A 12,118-nucleotide genomic window follows, 5' to 3' on the forward strand; every position below is an offset into this window, starting at 1 on the left:
CCATCTTAAAAATATATCTAAACTACGTCATATGGTGTCACCACCAGATGCAGAGAAGCTTATACATGCCTTTATGACATCAAGACTAGATTACTGTAATGCACTATTAGGTGGTTGCTCTGCAGGCCTATTACAAAAACTCCAACTGGTCCAAAATGCGGCAGCTCGAGTTCTTACGCGTACAAAAAAGTATGAGCATATTGCCCGGTTCTGTCAACCTTGCACTGGTAACCTGTAAAGCATCGCATAAACTTTAAAATCTTGCTTATTACCTATAAAGCCTTGCATGGTTTAGCTCCTCACTACTTGAGAGAACTTCTAACGTATTATAGTCCATCACGTGCACTACGCTTTCAGGCGTCAGGTCAGTTGGTAATGCCTAGAATTTCAAAATCAAGTGCAGGCGGCAGATCCTTTTCCTATCTAGCGCCTAAACTTTGGAACAGTCTTCCCTGCACTGTCCGGGAGGCAGACACACTCTGTCAGTTTAAATCTAGACTAAAGACGCATCTTTTTAATCTTGCATACACTACACTATCATAATATATATATTTCAAAGATCTAGGCTGCACTAGTTAGATCAACCGGAACCAGGAACACTTCCAATAACAACTGATGCATTTGTTGTATCAAAGAGTGCAGAACAGTACTCTACTCTCAGCCAGTCTTGTCTCATTGTTCCAAGGTTACCAGAGCGGAGCGGGCAGGACGCAGTCCAAGGTTACCGGAGCGGGCAGGGCGCAATCCATTCCCAGACCTGACAAATGCTGGACGAAGGACCTGGCGACTCTACAAAACTTCAGTCGCTATTAGATTATTAATGATCATTTTAAATCTAACTTTGTTTTTTATTTTGCCTTGTTGTGCAGCACTGTCGAGCTTGTGCAGAGGCTGCAGTTTTTGCCAGAGGGGAACTGGAATCCCCTGGTTAGGCCTGGTTTCCCTCTGAGGTTTTTTTTTCTCCTCCAATGGAGTTTTGGGTTCCTCGCCACCGTTTGCCTGGCCGGGGGGGCTGCTAGAATTTGTTAGTCTTATTTAATTAACACTGCATATAGGAATTTATTGTGTGTCTGATATTTGACCTGTGTTTTGATTTCCATAACCTTTTATGTTTTATTTATAGTCAATGTTTTCTTGTACAGCTGCTTTGTAACAATGAAAATTGTAAAAAGCGCTATATAAATAAAGCTGGCTTGACTTGACTTTTTTTCGCCGTGAGAGGATGATAAGACCACGTATCGATGTCTTTTCTTATCCTAACGAAAATTTGCAGGAGCGCTATCATTTTTCTAGGGAGTCGTTAATTTATTTAACAACACTACTAAAACCAAACATCTCAAACGTGACAAACCGTGGGTCAGTGCTTAGCGCCGAACAAATGACTCTGCGCTTTGATGCTGAGGGGAGTGTTCTCTACAATGTGGGTGATGCAGGGCATGTGGGAAAGGCAATAGTGTGTAGACAGTATGCATGGCACTGAAACAGTTTCTACACACTTTTGTACAGTTCCCTGGCCATAAACCTGTGCGCTTTATTAAAGAAGAATTCCACAGGGTGGCAGGTTTGCTCTCAGAAATTCTGTCATCTACTTCAATTAAATGACATTTCTCAATAGGTTTATTTTGACTGCACACACACACGTAAAGGCTACACAGACTTAATTTCAGGGTTCCCAAACGTGATTGGGTGCATTGATGGCACCCACATTCCTATTAAAGCTCCATCATATAGGAGGTAAGGGAAGTATAATACGTCCATAATAGGAAGTCTGTGCATAGCATCAATGTGCAGGTAATAGCTATATTTTGGCTCCTTAATGTTGGTGTTACAAATAATATACGTATTGTTCTCCAGATGTAATATGTGATGCAACCCACCTCATCACTAATGTTGAGGCAAAATGGCCTGGGTCTGTACATGATGCCAGAATATTTAGAGGGTCATCTCTTTGCAACAAATTTCAACAGGGTACGTTTTGTTAGACAAATGCTTGTAGTCTTTAATACATTTACAAAACACCTCAAACATTACAGGACACTTCTATGATTACTTGCTGGGGGACAGAGGATACCCTTGCCTCCCCTATATGATGACAACCTACCCTGATCCTGAGCCCGGACCACAGACACCCTTCAACCTGTCTTACAGCAGAACACAGGCCAAGGTGGAGATGACAATAGGCATTCTGAAGGCGAGGTTTCAGTGTCTGCGTGGGCTCAGGGTCACTCCAAATAGGGCATGTGACATCACAGTAGCTTGTGTGGTACTTCACAATATTGCCAAAATAAGAGGAGAGTAGCATCCCCCCTGTCCTGATGAAGAAGACCTAGAACAACAGACCACTGAGATGGCAGAATGCTTAGAGACATGATTTGTCAAAATCACTTTATTTAATGTGTTCTATTTCTTCATAGCCTGAAATAAAAGAGACATGACAGATTTGTATTTATTGCTTTACACACACACAAAAAAATACAAAATATTAACAGATTCATGTTCTCACCTAAGGTGATGCTCCAGTATATTTTTATATAATATAATACAGTTTATATCATATAGACAATATATGTCTACAATGAGATCCTTTATTTGGCATACAATTATATGTCCTTATTTCATCCATTTCTCACAAAATCAAAAGATGATAATTCATAATTCAATAAAGTGAATGTACTTACAATATTATTTGTTTAAAATTTCCGTTCTGTTCTTCTCAAATGACAAACCGCTAGATCCGGGGGTGCCTTTATATGCAGAAGACCACAAAAACATTTACTGAAGATCATGTGATTTAGAGGAAGACAACTGTTATCAGAAAACAATGTGAAAACAATTTTACTTTTATCTTGTTATAAGGTGTTTAAGGTTACTGCAGGTGAGTTTGAGGGTTCTTCTCCAATCTAAACGTTCTTCAAACATTTTCACATTTTTACTCCATGTTCAGGAGACAAATTGACTACACAAACGTTTGTTATAATGATATTGTAGATCACAGAAAGTGATGACATATTACTTCTTGAGAATTAAATAGAATGAATTGATCTAGAGGTGTTATAGATATTAGATCAGTGTATCTGCTTCAAAAATGTCCACATTACATCTACATGTTGTGGCAGAAATATATCAAGCTCAGCCAAGGTATGATAATGAGATGTTATAGAATATAACTGTTTAGTTTTAGGCTAAATCACGTGACCTTCAGAAAACGGATGTGTCTTCACTATATAAACGCACCTTCTGATTCAGTTGCTTGTATGCCACAGAGGAAGGACTTTTAAAAACAAAAATGTCGTAAGTAGACTTAAATCATTGAATTATTTTGATTGACTACATTCACTGAACTGAAAAGGTTGTTACATTTTAGTAACATATTGATAAATTGTTAGATCTCAGATATGTGTCATTATCTACACACTGAAGCCCACAGAGAGAGTTTTGCTAACACTTTATACTAGCTTTAATATATATTTTTTTACTTATTTAAATGAGAATTTGTGTTGGTTTATAGCACAGCCTTATGGTTTCTTTTAAAGTTATTTCTGCATTTTTCTTTTTGAGAACATGCTTTGTGCGTTTCCAAAAATATCTTTAGCCAAATACGGTCGCAAGTTCCAATGTTACCAGCATAGTACAAGGACTCAGTGTTTACCAAAACCATATCTGAAACAAACATTTGCAAACTGCATTGCAATGTCGTGTGGTTAGAACTGCAGCTCTGCACCTGTGGTTAGAAGCATAGTTGCATAGCAGTGAGTTTGCTTTGTGCTGTGGAGCTCGATTAGTTCAGTTGGGCAATCTTAATATATATTCAAGAATATTTTTAAAATGATTCTGTGCCCATTGTTTGTTTATGATAGAGCACAAGTTACAGTGTAGGCTAAGGTGCAATCCTGCAATATACAATATTTATTTTATTATGTGTAGTGACGCACAAAAATAATATTCTGTTAAAAAAAAGAAAACATTTGGATGCACTTGGTCGAAAACTGATGCTGAAACTAAAAAATGTCTTAAAACAAAACTTTTAATATAGTTTTTTATTGATAAATGTAATAACATTAGACTCTTTAACACATATAAAAACACTCAAATTGAACAGAAAATAATTGTAAACATGTAAGACAATTTTATCAGCACAAAATCCTCAAATTGTTCATTATTACAGTATCTTATAAAACAAATTAATCTAAGTCTATTTTTTACTTCTTATGGGGGGTCACAGATCTCCACCATTTTCTGGACATTATATATAAACATTATTCTGGATGGTGGTAAATACAACCATTTTATCTTCCCTTTCTACATCTCTTGATAATAACACAAAAAAACGGTCGTTTTTTAAATATTTTATTGGTCGTCTACCAAAGGCATTTACTTCGGAGAAAACACTTGTGCCTGAAGTTTGCAGCTGCGGGAAACGGTTTCAGACAGGCTGCATACAGAGTTATATTTGAAATATAAAAAGAGAGTGCAAATATATAAATTGTTGTCCTTTAAATTCCTTACCCTAGTTAAATATGATCAAGGAAGGCTGTGAAAATTGATCTTAAGCGTTAATCCTTTGGATCTGTTATTGAAATATTTTACAAAAATCAAACCTTTCATAGTATAATAAGAATTTTAAAATGGGCGGATGTCAATGCCAAATTATACAATAAGTTAATGTCTGTTATGTAAAATAACTTGTTGAGGGCAGTGCAATATTCCCATTATTTTTCCTTAATTTGCAACATTTTCCAGATTCTGCCAAGGTGTATTTAAGCTTTTGAGTGCAACTGAATAGGATTATGAGGTTATGAACATATACATTACAATCTAATGAACTGTGTAACACAGCGATGTATGTTTTTAACACTACAGAGCAAAGACTTCTAAAGAACTGTGGAAAAAGAATAAACTCATCAAGAAAAGCATCTTAATTGAAGATGGAAATCCTGCTCGGTACAGTCTGCAGACAACAAATTATAATCAGAATCAATCTGAGTCGTATAGAAAGATCATCTTTGGTAAAAGAGACACAAAGAAACCTCATAAATCTATTCTGATGGTTGGAGAAACAGGCACTGGAAAAACAACCCTCATCAATACTATGATCAACTACATGTGTGGTGTGAAGAGAGAAGACAAGATCTGGATTGAGATCACAGATGATCAGAGTGACAGAACATCAGCTCACAGTCAGACCTCCATCATCACTGTCTATGGAGTTTATATACCAGAGAGTTCACTCGACCTAACAATCATTGACACACCAGGATATGGAGACACTCGAGGTACTGAGCATGATAAACAGATCGCCAAGAGTTTCCTGCATTTATGTAAATCTGATAATGTGGTCCAGCAAATCGATGCTGTTTGTCTTGTGGTTAAAGCAGATCAAACTCGACTCACTGACAGACAAAAATACATATTTGATGCTGTTCAGTCTTTATTTGGTAAAGATATTGAAGAAAACATTGTGTTAGTCCTCACACACTCAAATGGGCTTCCTCCAAAAAATGCTCTTACAGCCGTCAAAGAAGCTAAAATCAAGTGTGCTGTAGATGAGAAGAATCAACCCATTTATTTTCTGTTTAACAACTGTCTGTCAGAGACTCTTGAACAAGAATATCAAAAAACCCAGGAAGAATCTTGGGAACTCAGTTATAAAGGAGCGGCACAGTTTTTTAAGTTTCTTGACAAAATCAAAACAAAAACCTTAATGTTGACTACATACGTGCTGAAACATCGAAATCAGTTGGAGGCAAACATCTCTAATCTACAATCACGTGTTCAAGAGATCGAGCTAAAACAAAAGGAGCTGAAGCAGACTCATGAAGCTCTGGAGAAACACAAGCAAGAAGTTCAAGAAAAGGAAAATTTTGAGTACACAGTTGAAGTGCCGTACAAAGTAAAGGTTGATATCAATCGCGCTGCAGCTAAAAAGGCGATGTGCTGCACCGTCTGTGAGGAGAACTGTCACTATCCAGGATGCTGGTGGGTTAAAAATCTCTCCTGGTGTAGTGTGATGAAACAAAAACACTGCACAGTGTGTACAAATAAATGCCACTACAGCAAACATGTCAAAGAAGATAAAATATATGCAATAAAGTCTAAAGAAGAGACGAGAACTTATGATTTAAAGAAGAAATATGAAAAAGAAATAAGTGATGTTGAGTCTTGGTACAGCAACCTGAAGGATGAACTACACGAATTAGAAACAGAAAGAAAAACGCTGCTGATTGAAGCTTTTAACTGTGTGGAGTCTCTGGAGATGGTTGCTCTGAACGGCCTTTCTCCGTCCTCACATCAGAATATTGACTTTCTCATTGAAAAGTTCAAAGAAATCAATAAGCTTGAAAAAGTTGAAACTCTGGAGAAAATAAGGAGAAAAGAAAATCAAGAGTCAGTTGCAAAGAGTCAAAGGAAATAATCAAGATTAAAGCTCATTAAACCCTCTTGAAAAGACATTCTTCTGTGATCATCAATATGTGTTTTTGATCCACAACATGAAATGGCAGAAAGTCTTCTCACATGATGTTTCGACTCATCAGACCTTTTACTAACAACTGGTCATTTTATTAACTCTAATAATAGCTATGTTGGTCCACAACCAACGCCAGCAACAAACAAAATAAACCAAGAGGCCTACAAATGGTCTTAAAAAGTGATTAACTATTTACAATAAACGCTGCAATATTTCATTAAAAAATAGGCATTGTTGTATTTAATTTCACAGGGACTTTAACATATAACTCTGTACTGACTGAATTAAAAAAATATTTCATTAATAAATTCTTATGCGATTTGATTTATATTAATAGTTAATCACTTTTTAAGACCATTTGTAGGCCTCTTGGTTTATTTTGTTTAAGTCCCTGTGAAATTAAATACAACAATGCCTATTTTTTAATGAAATATTGCAGCGTTTATTGTAAATAGTTTATCAATGTGGGTAATTATCTTTCTAAAATGTTTATTTAAAATCTGAAAATGCACGGTACTAACAATCCATCTTAAATGATGATTGTTAGACGGCTTGGGCGGGGCATCCGTTAACTCCTCCCCTTCAACTGTCAGTCTGCTGCCACTTCCATTACAAACCGTGCACCGTGTTTTTATACATCCAATCAAATCGCAGAGAAAGAGAAAAGGCTCGGAAATGTGTCAAAATACGGAAGTAAAAACGATAACAAGTACCGGTTCACTGGGTCATGCTGTAATTTATGTTTTGCTTGTATTAGGTATCTGTGGACGTGTCTGTGTTTTCTTTTGTTTTCCCCTCTCTGCTGTCCCTCCTCAGATCCATCCTGTTGTTCCAAAGGTCCGCTGAAGTTTTACAAAACCATGCACCTGGATTAATTAACTGTACCCACGCGTTTCCAATCCGTGCTCTGTTTTGTAAACCGTCCCCTCAGATTTGGAAATCTATACCCACAAATGTATAATATGTGTCCACGCTTTGGCAAACTGTACTCACAGAATTGAAGCCTCTGTCATATCTCTTCAGTAATTTTGACTGGTTATTATTGGAATTAGTGTATCTACAACATGATTATGACTAGTCATAACAGACAATAAAGATATCTACAATGTTTTTTGGCTAGGCATCATATACATTTGAGATATCTACAAAGCTGTTTTGACTAGTCTTATTCTTCCATTGACTTCAATAGCAAAATATTTTCAGATATATACAAAGTAGTTCTGACTATTAGAAACTGCAAATAAAGATATTTATGATTGATTTTGTACTAGGCATAATTCCAATCAGAGATATCGCTAAATGAAATGTTACTAGTGTTAATTTAATTAGAGATATATCTTACTGAATTATTACCAAGATCATTTTTTATTTGAGATATCTCTAACTGGTGTTTGACTAGTCATAATCACAGTTAAGATATCTATAATGAATAATTTTGTAGATTTTGTAGAAAGATACATTTGTAGATATCTGAAAATAATGTATTACTAGTCAATTTACAATTGAAGATATCTTGAATTAGGTTTTTTTATAGGCAAAACATAATTAGAGATATCTTGACTTGGATCTTTCTATGAATATAACTTCATTTAGCTTGGAGACTAGGAAGAATTTCAATGTAGATATCTAGAATTAACATTCTTACTAGTCAAAATTACTTTATAGATATCTAAAATCCATGAATGCAACGACTTTTCAAAGCCTCACCTTAACAATTTTTCAACCAATCCTTCCTTGGAAACTGTTGTCATCTGCCAACAACTGCCTTGTGTGTAGTTACCTAGACACGACTTAACCTGCATCAACAAAGAGCACAATACATACTGTATGCATAATGAAACGTATTAATAAATGCCATCAATGCCAGTTAAACTTTTATTCACTTGTAATCATCTTCACCTATTTCCCCGGTCTGCCATATAAGCATTATTCTTGTCCATCACGTGTTTATTTGTACTTTTTCATGTTTTGGTATATAATTCCAATGTTTTTCATGCATGTCTCTTCAAAATATATATATAAAAATAAATTACAACAAAACGAGCAGTTTGCTGATCTTTGTCTTTATTAAACATCACACTTTGTGATGACACCTATTTCCACATGAATGCATCCATATATTATTTAATAATCCCTAAAGTACTTCTTTCAGTTATTTTCTCTCCTTGATAAATTACAAACGCTTTCTACTGTTGTTAGCAGTTAGCACCAGGTATAAGGAGGGGCTCTGGAATATATAAGTAACACTTATTTTAGTGAGATGGAAGAGTCTGTAGTACTTCAAACTGGAGAAAGAGTAACAGCTAACAAAACCCATTGAATCCGTGGCCACAGTTTTTTAATTCGTTCCCTCAGTTTAAAAAAAACTTACTCACAGTTTCCAATCCGTGCTCTCGGATTAATAAACTGTCCCCTCAGTTTTTGAAATCTGTACGTACAAATTCATAATCAGTGCCCACGCTTTCGCAATCCATTCGCACAGTTTTGTAAACTGTACTCGCAGAATCGAAGCCTCTGTCTAAGAACAGATCAAGCTCCTACACGAAGATTAAACTGTTTTAATGTTTATATAAAGCATGCGTTCATTGCCCTGTTTCACTGGCATAAAGTTGGTTATACATTAAACGTTCGATATTCTTGAATTTAGGGACCATATCTAAAGTTATCTACACATTAAACTACATGTTTCAAACTTTAATAGCATTTACAGTGAATGACGTATTGCCACAAACTAACTGTACAGTGTTCATGTGTGTGTCAGCTAGAATGCACACCTTTTATATTATTGATTAAACCGTCAAATCAACTGCAAACACTCCTATGTGTATAATTATTGTATGGTCTCATACACAAATATGCCATTATTTAAAGCTCAATAGAAATACATATAGTAATATGTGCATATGATTTGATGGTTTATTTTAATACTCAATCAGAAAAAATTGCATAATAGCTGACACACACATGAACACTGTACATTTAGTTTTGTGGCTATAAGTCATTCCCTTTAAATGCATTTGAAGTTGGAAAAAGGTATGCAACTGTCACAACTCGGGTCTCAGGTGTGGTGGGTTGAGAGATCTACCACTGAGCCACAGAGCAGATAGTGTTGGACCCAAACGAAACACTCAAGGCAATACTCCAGGTAAAGGTGATTTATTTAAAAACAAAAGTTAATAAAAAGTCATAATAAATCCAACAAAAGTTCTTCTCAGAAAGAGGTATTACTAACAAAAAAGATATTTCAAACAAATCACTGGAGGTAAATAAAATAGCTCCACGAGGGGAGGAAAAAAGCAAAATCAAATAACTAACACCTTACTTGGGATAACTTTGCTTACTTGGAAAAACTCAATTGGAGACAGCAGGAGACGCATAGCCAAGACTCAAAAACCGAGTGAGGAATAAGGGGAAAAAACACAGCTTAAATACTCTAGGGGAAACAAGGCACAGGTCAAGTCAGCTTTATTTATATAGCGCTTTTTACAATATTCATTGTTACAAAGCAGCTGTACAAGAAAACATTGACTAAGTAAAACATAAAAGGTTATGGAAGTCAAAACACAGGTCAAATATCAGACACACAATAAATTCCTATATGCAGAGTTAATTAAATAAGACTATAAAATTCTAGCAGCCCCCCCAGCCAGGCAAACAGTGCAAAACAGTATGCAAACGGTGGCGAGGAACCCAAAACTCCATTGGAGGAGAAAAAAACCTCAGAGGGAAACCAGGCCTAACCAGGGGATTCCAGTTCCCCTCTGGCAAAAACTGCAGCCTCTGCACAAGCTTGACAGTGCTTGCACAACAAGGCAAAATAAAAAACAAAGTTAGATTTAAAATTATCATTACAAAACTTCAGTCGCTATTAGATTATTAGAGTCGCTACGTCCTTCGTCCAGCATTTGTCAGGTCTAGGAATGGATTGCGCCCTGCCCGCTCCCGTAACCTTTGACTACGTCCTGCCCGCTCTGGAAACCTTGGAACAATGAGACAAGACTGGCTGAGAGTAGAGTACTGTTCTGCACTCTTTGATGCACCAAATGCATCAGTTGTTATTGGAAGTGTCCCTGGTTCCGGTTGATCTAACTAGTGCAGCCTTGATCTTTAAAATATATATATTATGATAGTGTAGTGTATGCAAGATTAAAAAGATGCGTCTTTAGTCTAGATTTAAACTGACAGAGTGTGTCTGCCTCCCCGACAGTGCAGGGAAGACTGTTCCAAAGTTTAGGCGCTAGATAGGAAAAGGATCTGCCGCCTGCACTTGATTTTGAAATTCTAGGTATTACCAACTGACCTGACACCTGAGAGCGTAGTGCACGTGATGGACTATAATACGTGAGAAGTTCTCTCAAGTAGTGAGGAGCTAAACCATGCAAGGCTTTATAGGTAATAAGCAAGATTTTAAAGTTTATGCGATGCTTTACAGGTAACCAGTGCAAGGTTGACAGAAACGGGCTATTATGCTCATACTTTTTTGTACGCATAAGAACTCGAGCTGCCGCATTTTGGACCAGTTGGAGTTTTTGTAATAGGCCTGCAGGGCAACCACCTTATAGTGCATTACAGTAATCTAGTCTTGATGTCATAAAGGCATGTATAAGCTTCTCTGCATCTGATGGTGACAGCATATGACGTAGTTTAGATATATTTTTTAGATGGAAAAAAGCAATTTTACAGGTGTTGGCGACCTGGTTCTCAAATGACAGAGTACTATCGAATATAAAGCCAAGATTCTTAGCTGAAGATGAGGGTTTTATGGAACATCCATCAATAGTTAAGCAGTATTCTTGGTTGTTACGGAGGGCGGTTTTCGGTCCAATAAGTAACACTTCAGTTTTGTCCGAGTTCAGTAATAAATAAATTGCTACTCATCCACTTTTTTATATCGACTATGCATTCCACTATTCGATGGAATTGCTGTGTTTCATGAGGCTTCGAGGAAATATAAAGTTGCGTATCATCAGCATAACAGTGAAAGCTTACTCCGTGTCGCTTTATTATATCTCCTAGAGGTAGCATGTATAATGCGAAGAGCATAGGCCCTAAGACTGAGCCCTGTGGTACACCGTACTGGACTTTCGATTTGCGTAATACCTCATTGTTTATTGCTACATATTGAAAAAGGTCGCATAAATAAAATCTAAGCCATTTCAAAGCTATTTCCTTAATACCGACATCATTTTCGAGTCCATGTAGGAGCATGCTGTGGTCAATGGTGTCGAATGCAGCACTAAGATCTAGCAGCACCAATAAGGAGATACAACCTCGGTCGGACGCCAAAAGCAGATCATTTGTAACTCTAATCAGAGCAGTCTCTGTACTGTGATGTGCTCTAAATCCAGACTGGAAATCTTCATTAATCTCATTCCTTTGGAGGAAGGAGCATATTTGAATTGAGACTACTTTTTCCAGAACTTTAGATAACTTTAGGCATATGTCCTAATGTCAGAGATGAGTTAATAATGCTAAGTAGAGGATCTATAATTTCTGGGAGCATCTCTTTCAGTAGATTTGTAGGTATAGGGTCTAACATGCATGAAGTTGATTTAGATGATCTATGATTTTAGAGAGCTCATCGTGATCTATAGTAGAAAATAAACGTAATTTCTCCTTAGAGGCGCTGTAGTTAGTCGTTTGTTTAGCGGG

General features: G+C 36.6%; 1 protein-coding gene across 1 annotated transcript; it reads left to right on the top strand.

Annotated features, from left to right (window-relative positions):
• The first annotated feature begins 3,244 nt into the window (after nucleotides 1–3,244).
• Nucleotides 3,245–6,886, top strand: LOC306911852 (uncharacterized protein). Its single transcript, XM_079487537.1, has 3 exons — nucleotides 3,245–3,291; nucleotides 4,861–6,702; nucleotides 6,831–6,886. Exons 1-2 carry the CDS (start codon nucleotides 3,287–3,289, stop codon nucleotides 6,410–6,412), a joined length of 1,557 nt encoding a protein of 518 aa, XP_079343663.1. The 5' UTR covers nucleotides 3,245–3,286; the 3' UTR covers nucleotides 6,413–6,702; nucleotides 6,831–6,886.
• Nucleotides 6,887–12,118: the final 5,232 nt, after the last annotated feature.

Source organism: Barbatula barbatula (assembly GCF_947034865.1).
Source record: "Barbatula barbatula genome assembly, chromosome: 23".
Classification (NCBI taxonomy): domain Eukaryota; kingdom Metazoa; phylum Chordata; class Actinopteri; order Cypriniformes; family Nemacheilidae; genus Barbatula; species Barbatula barbatula.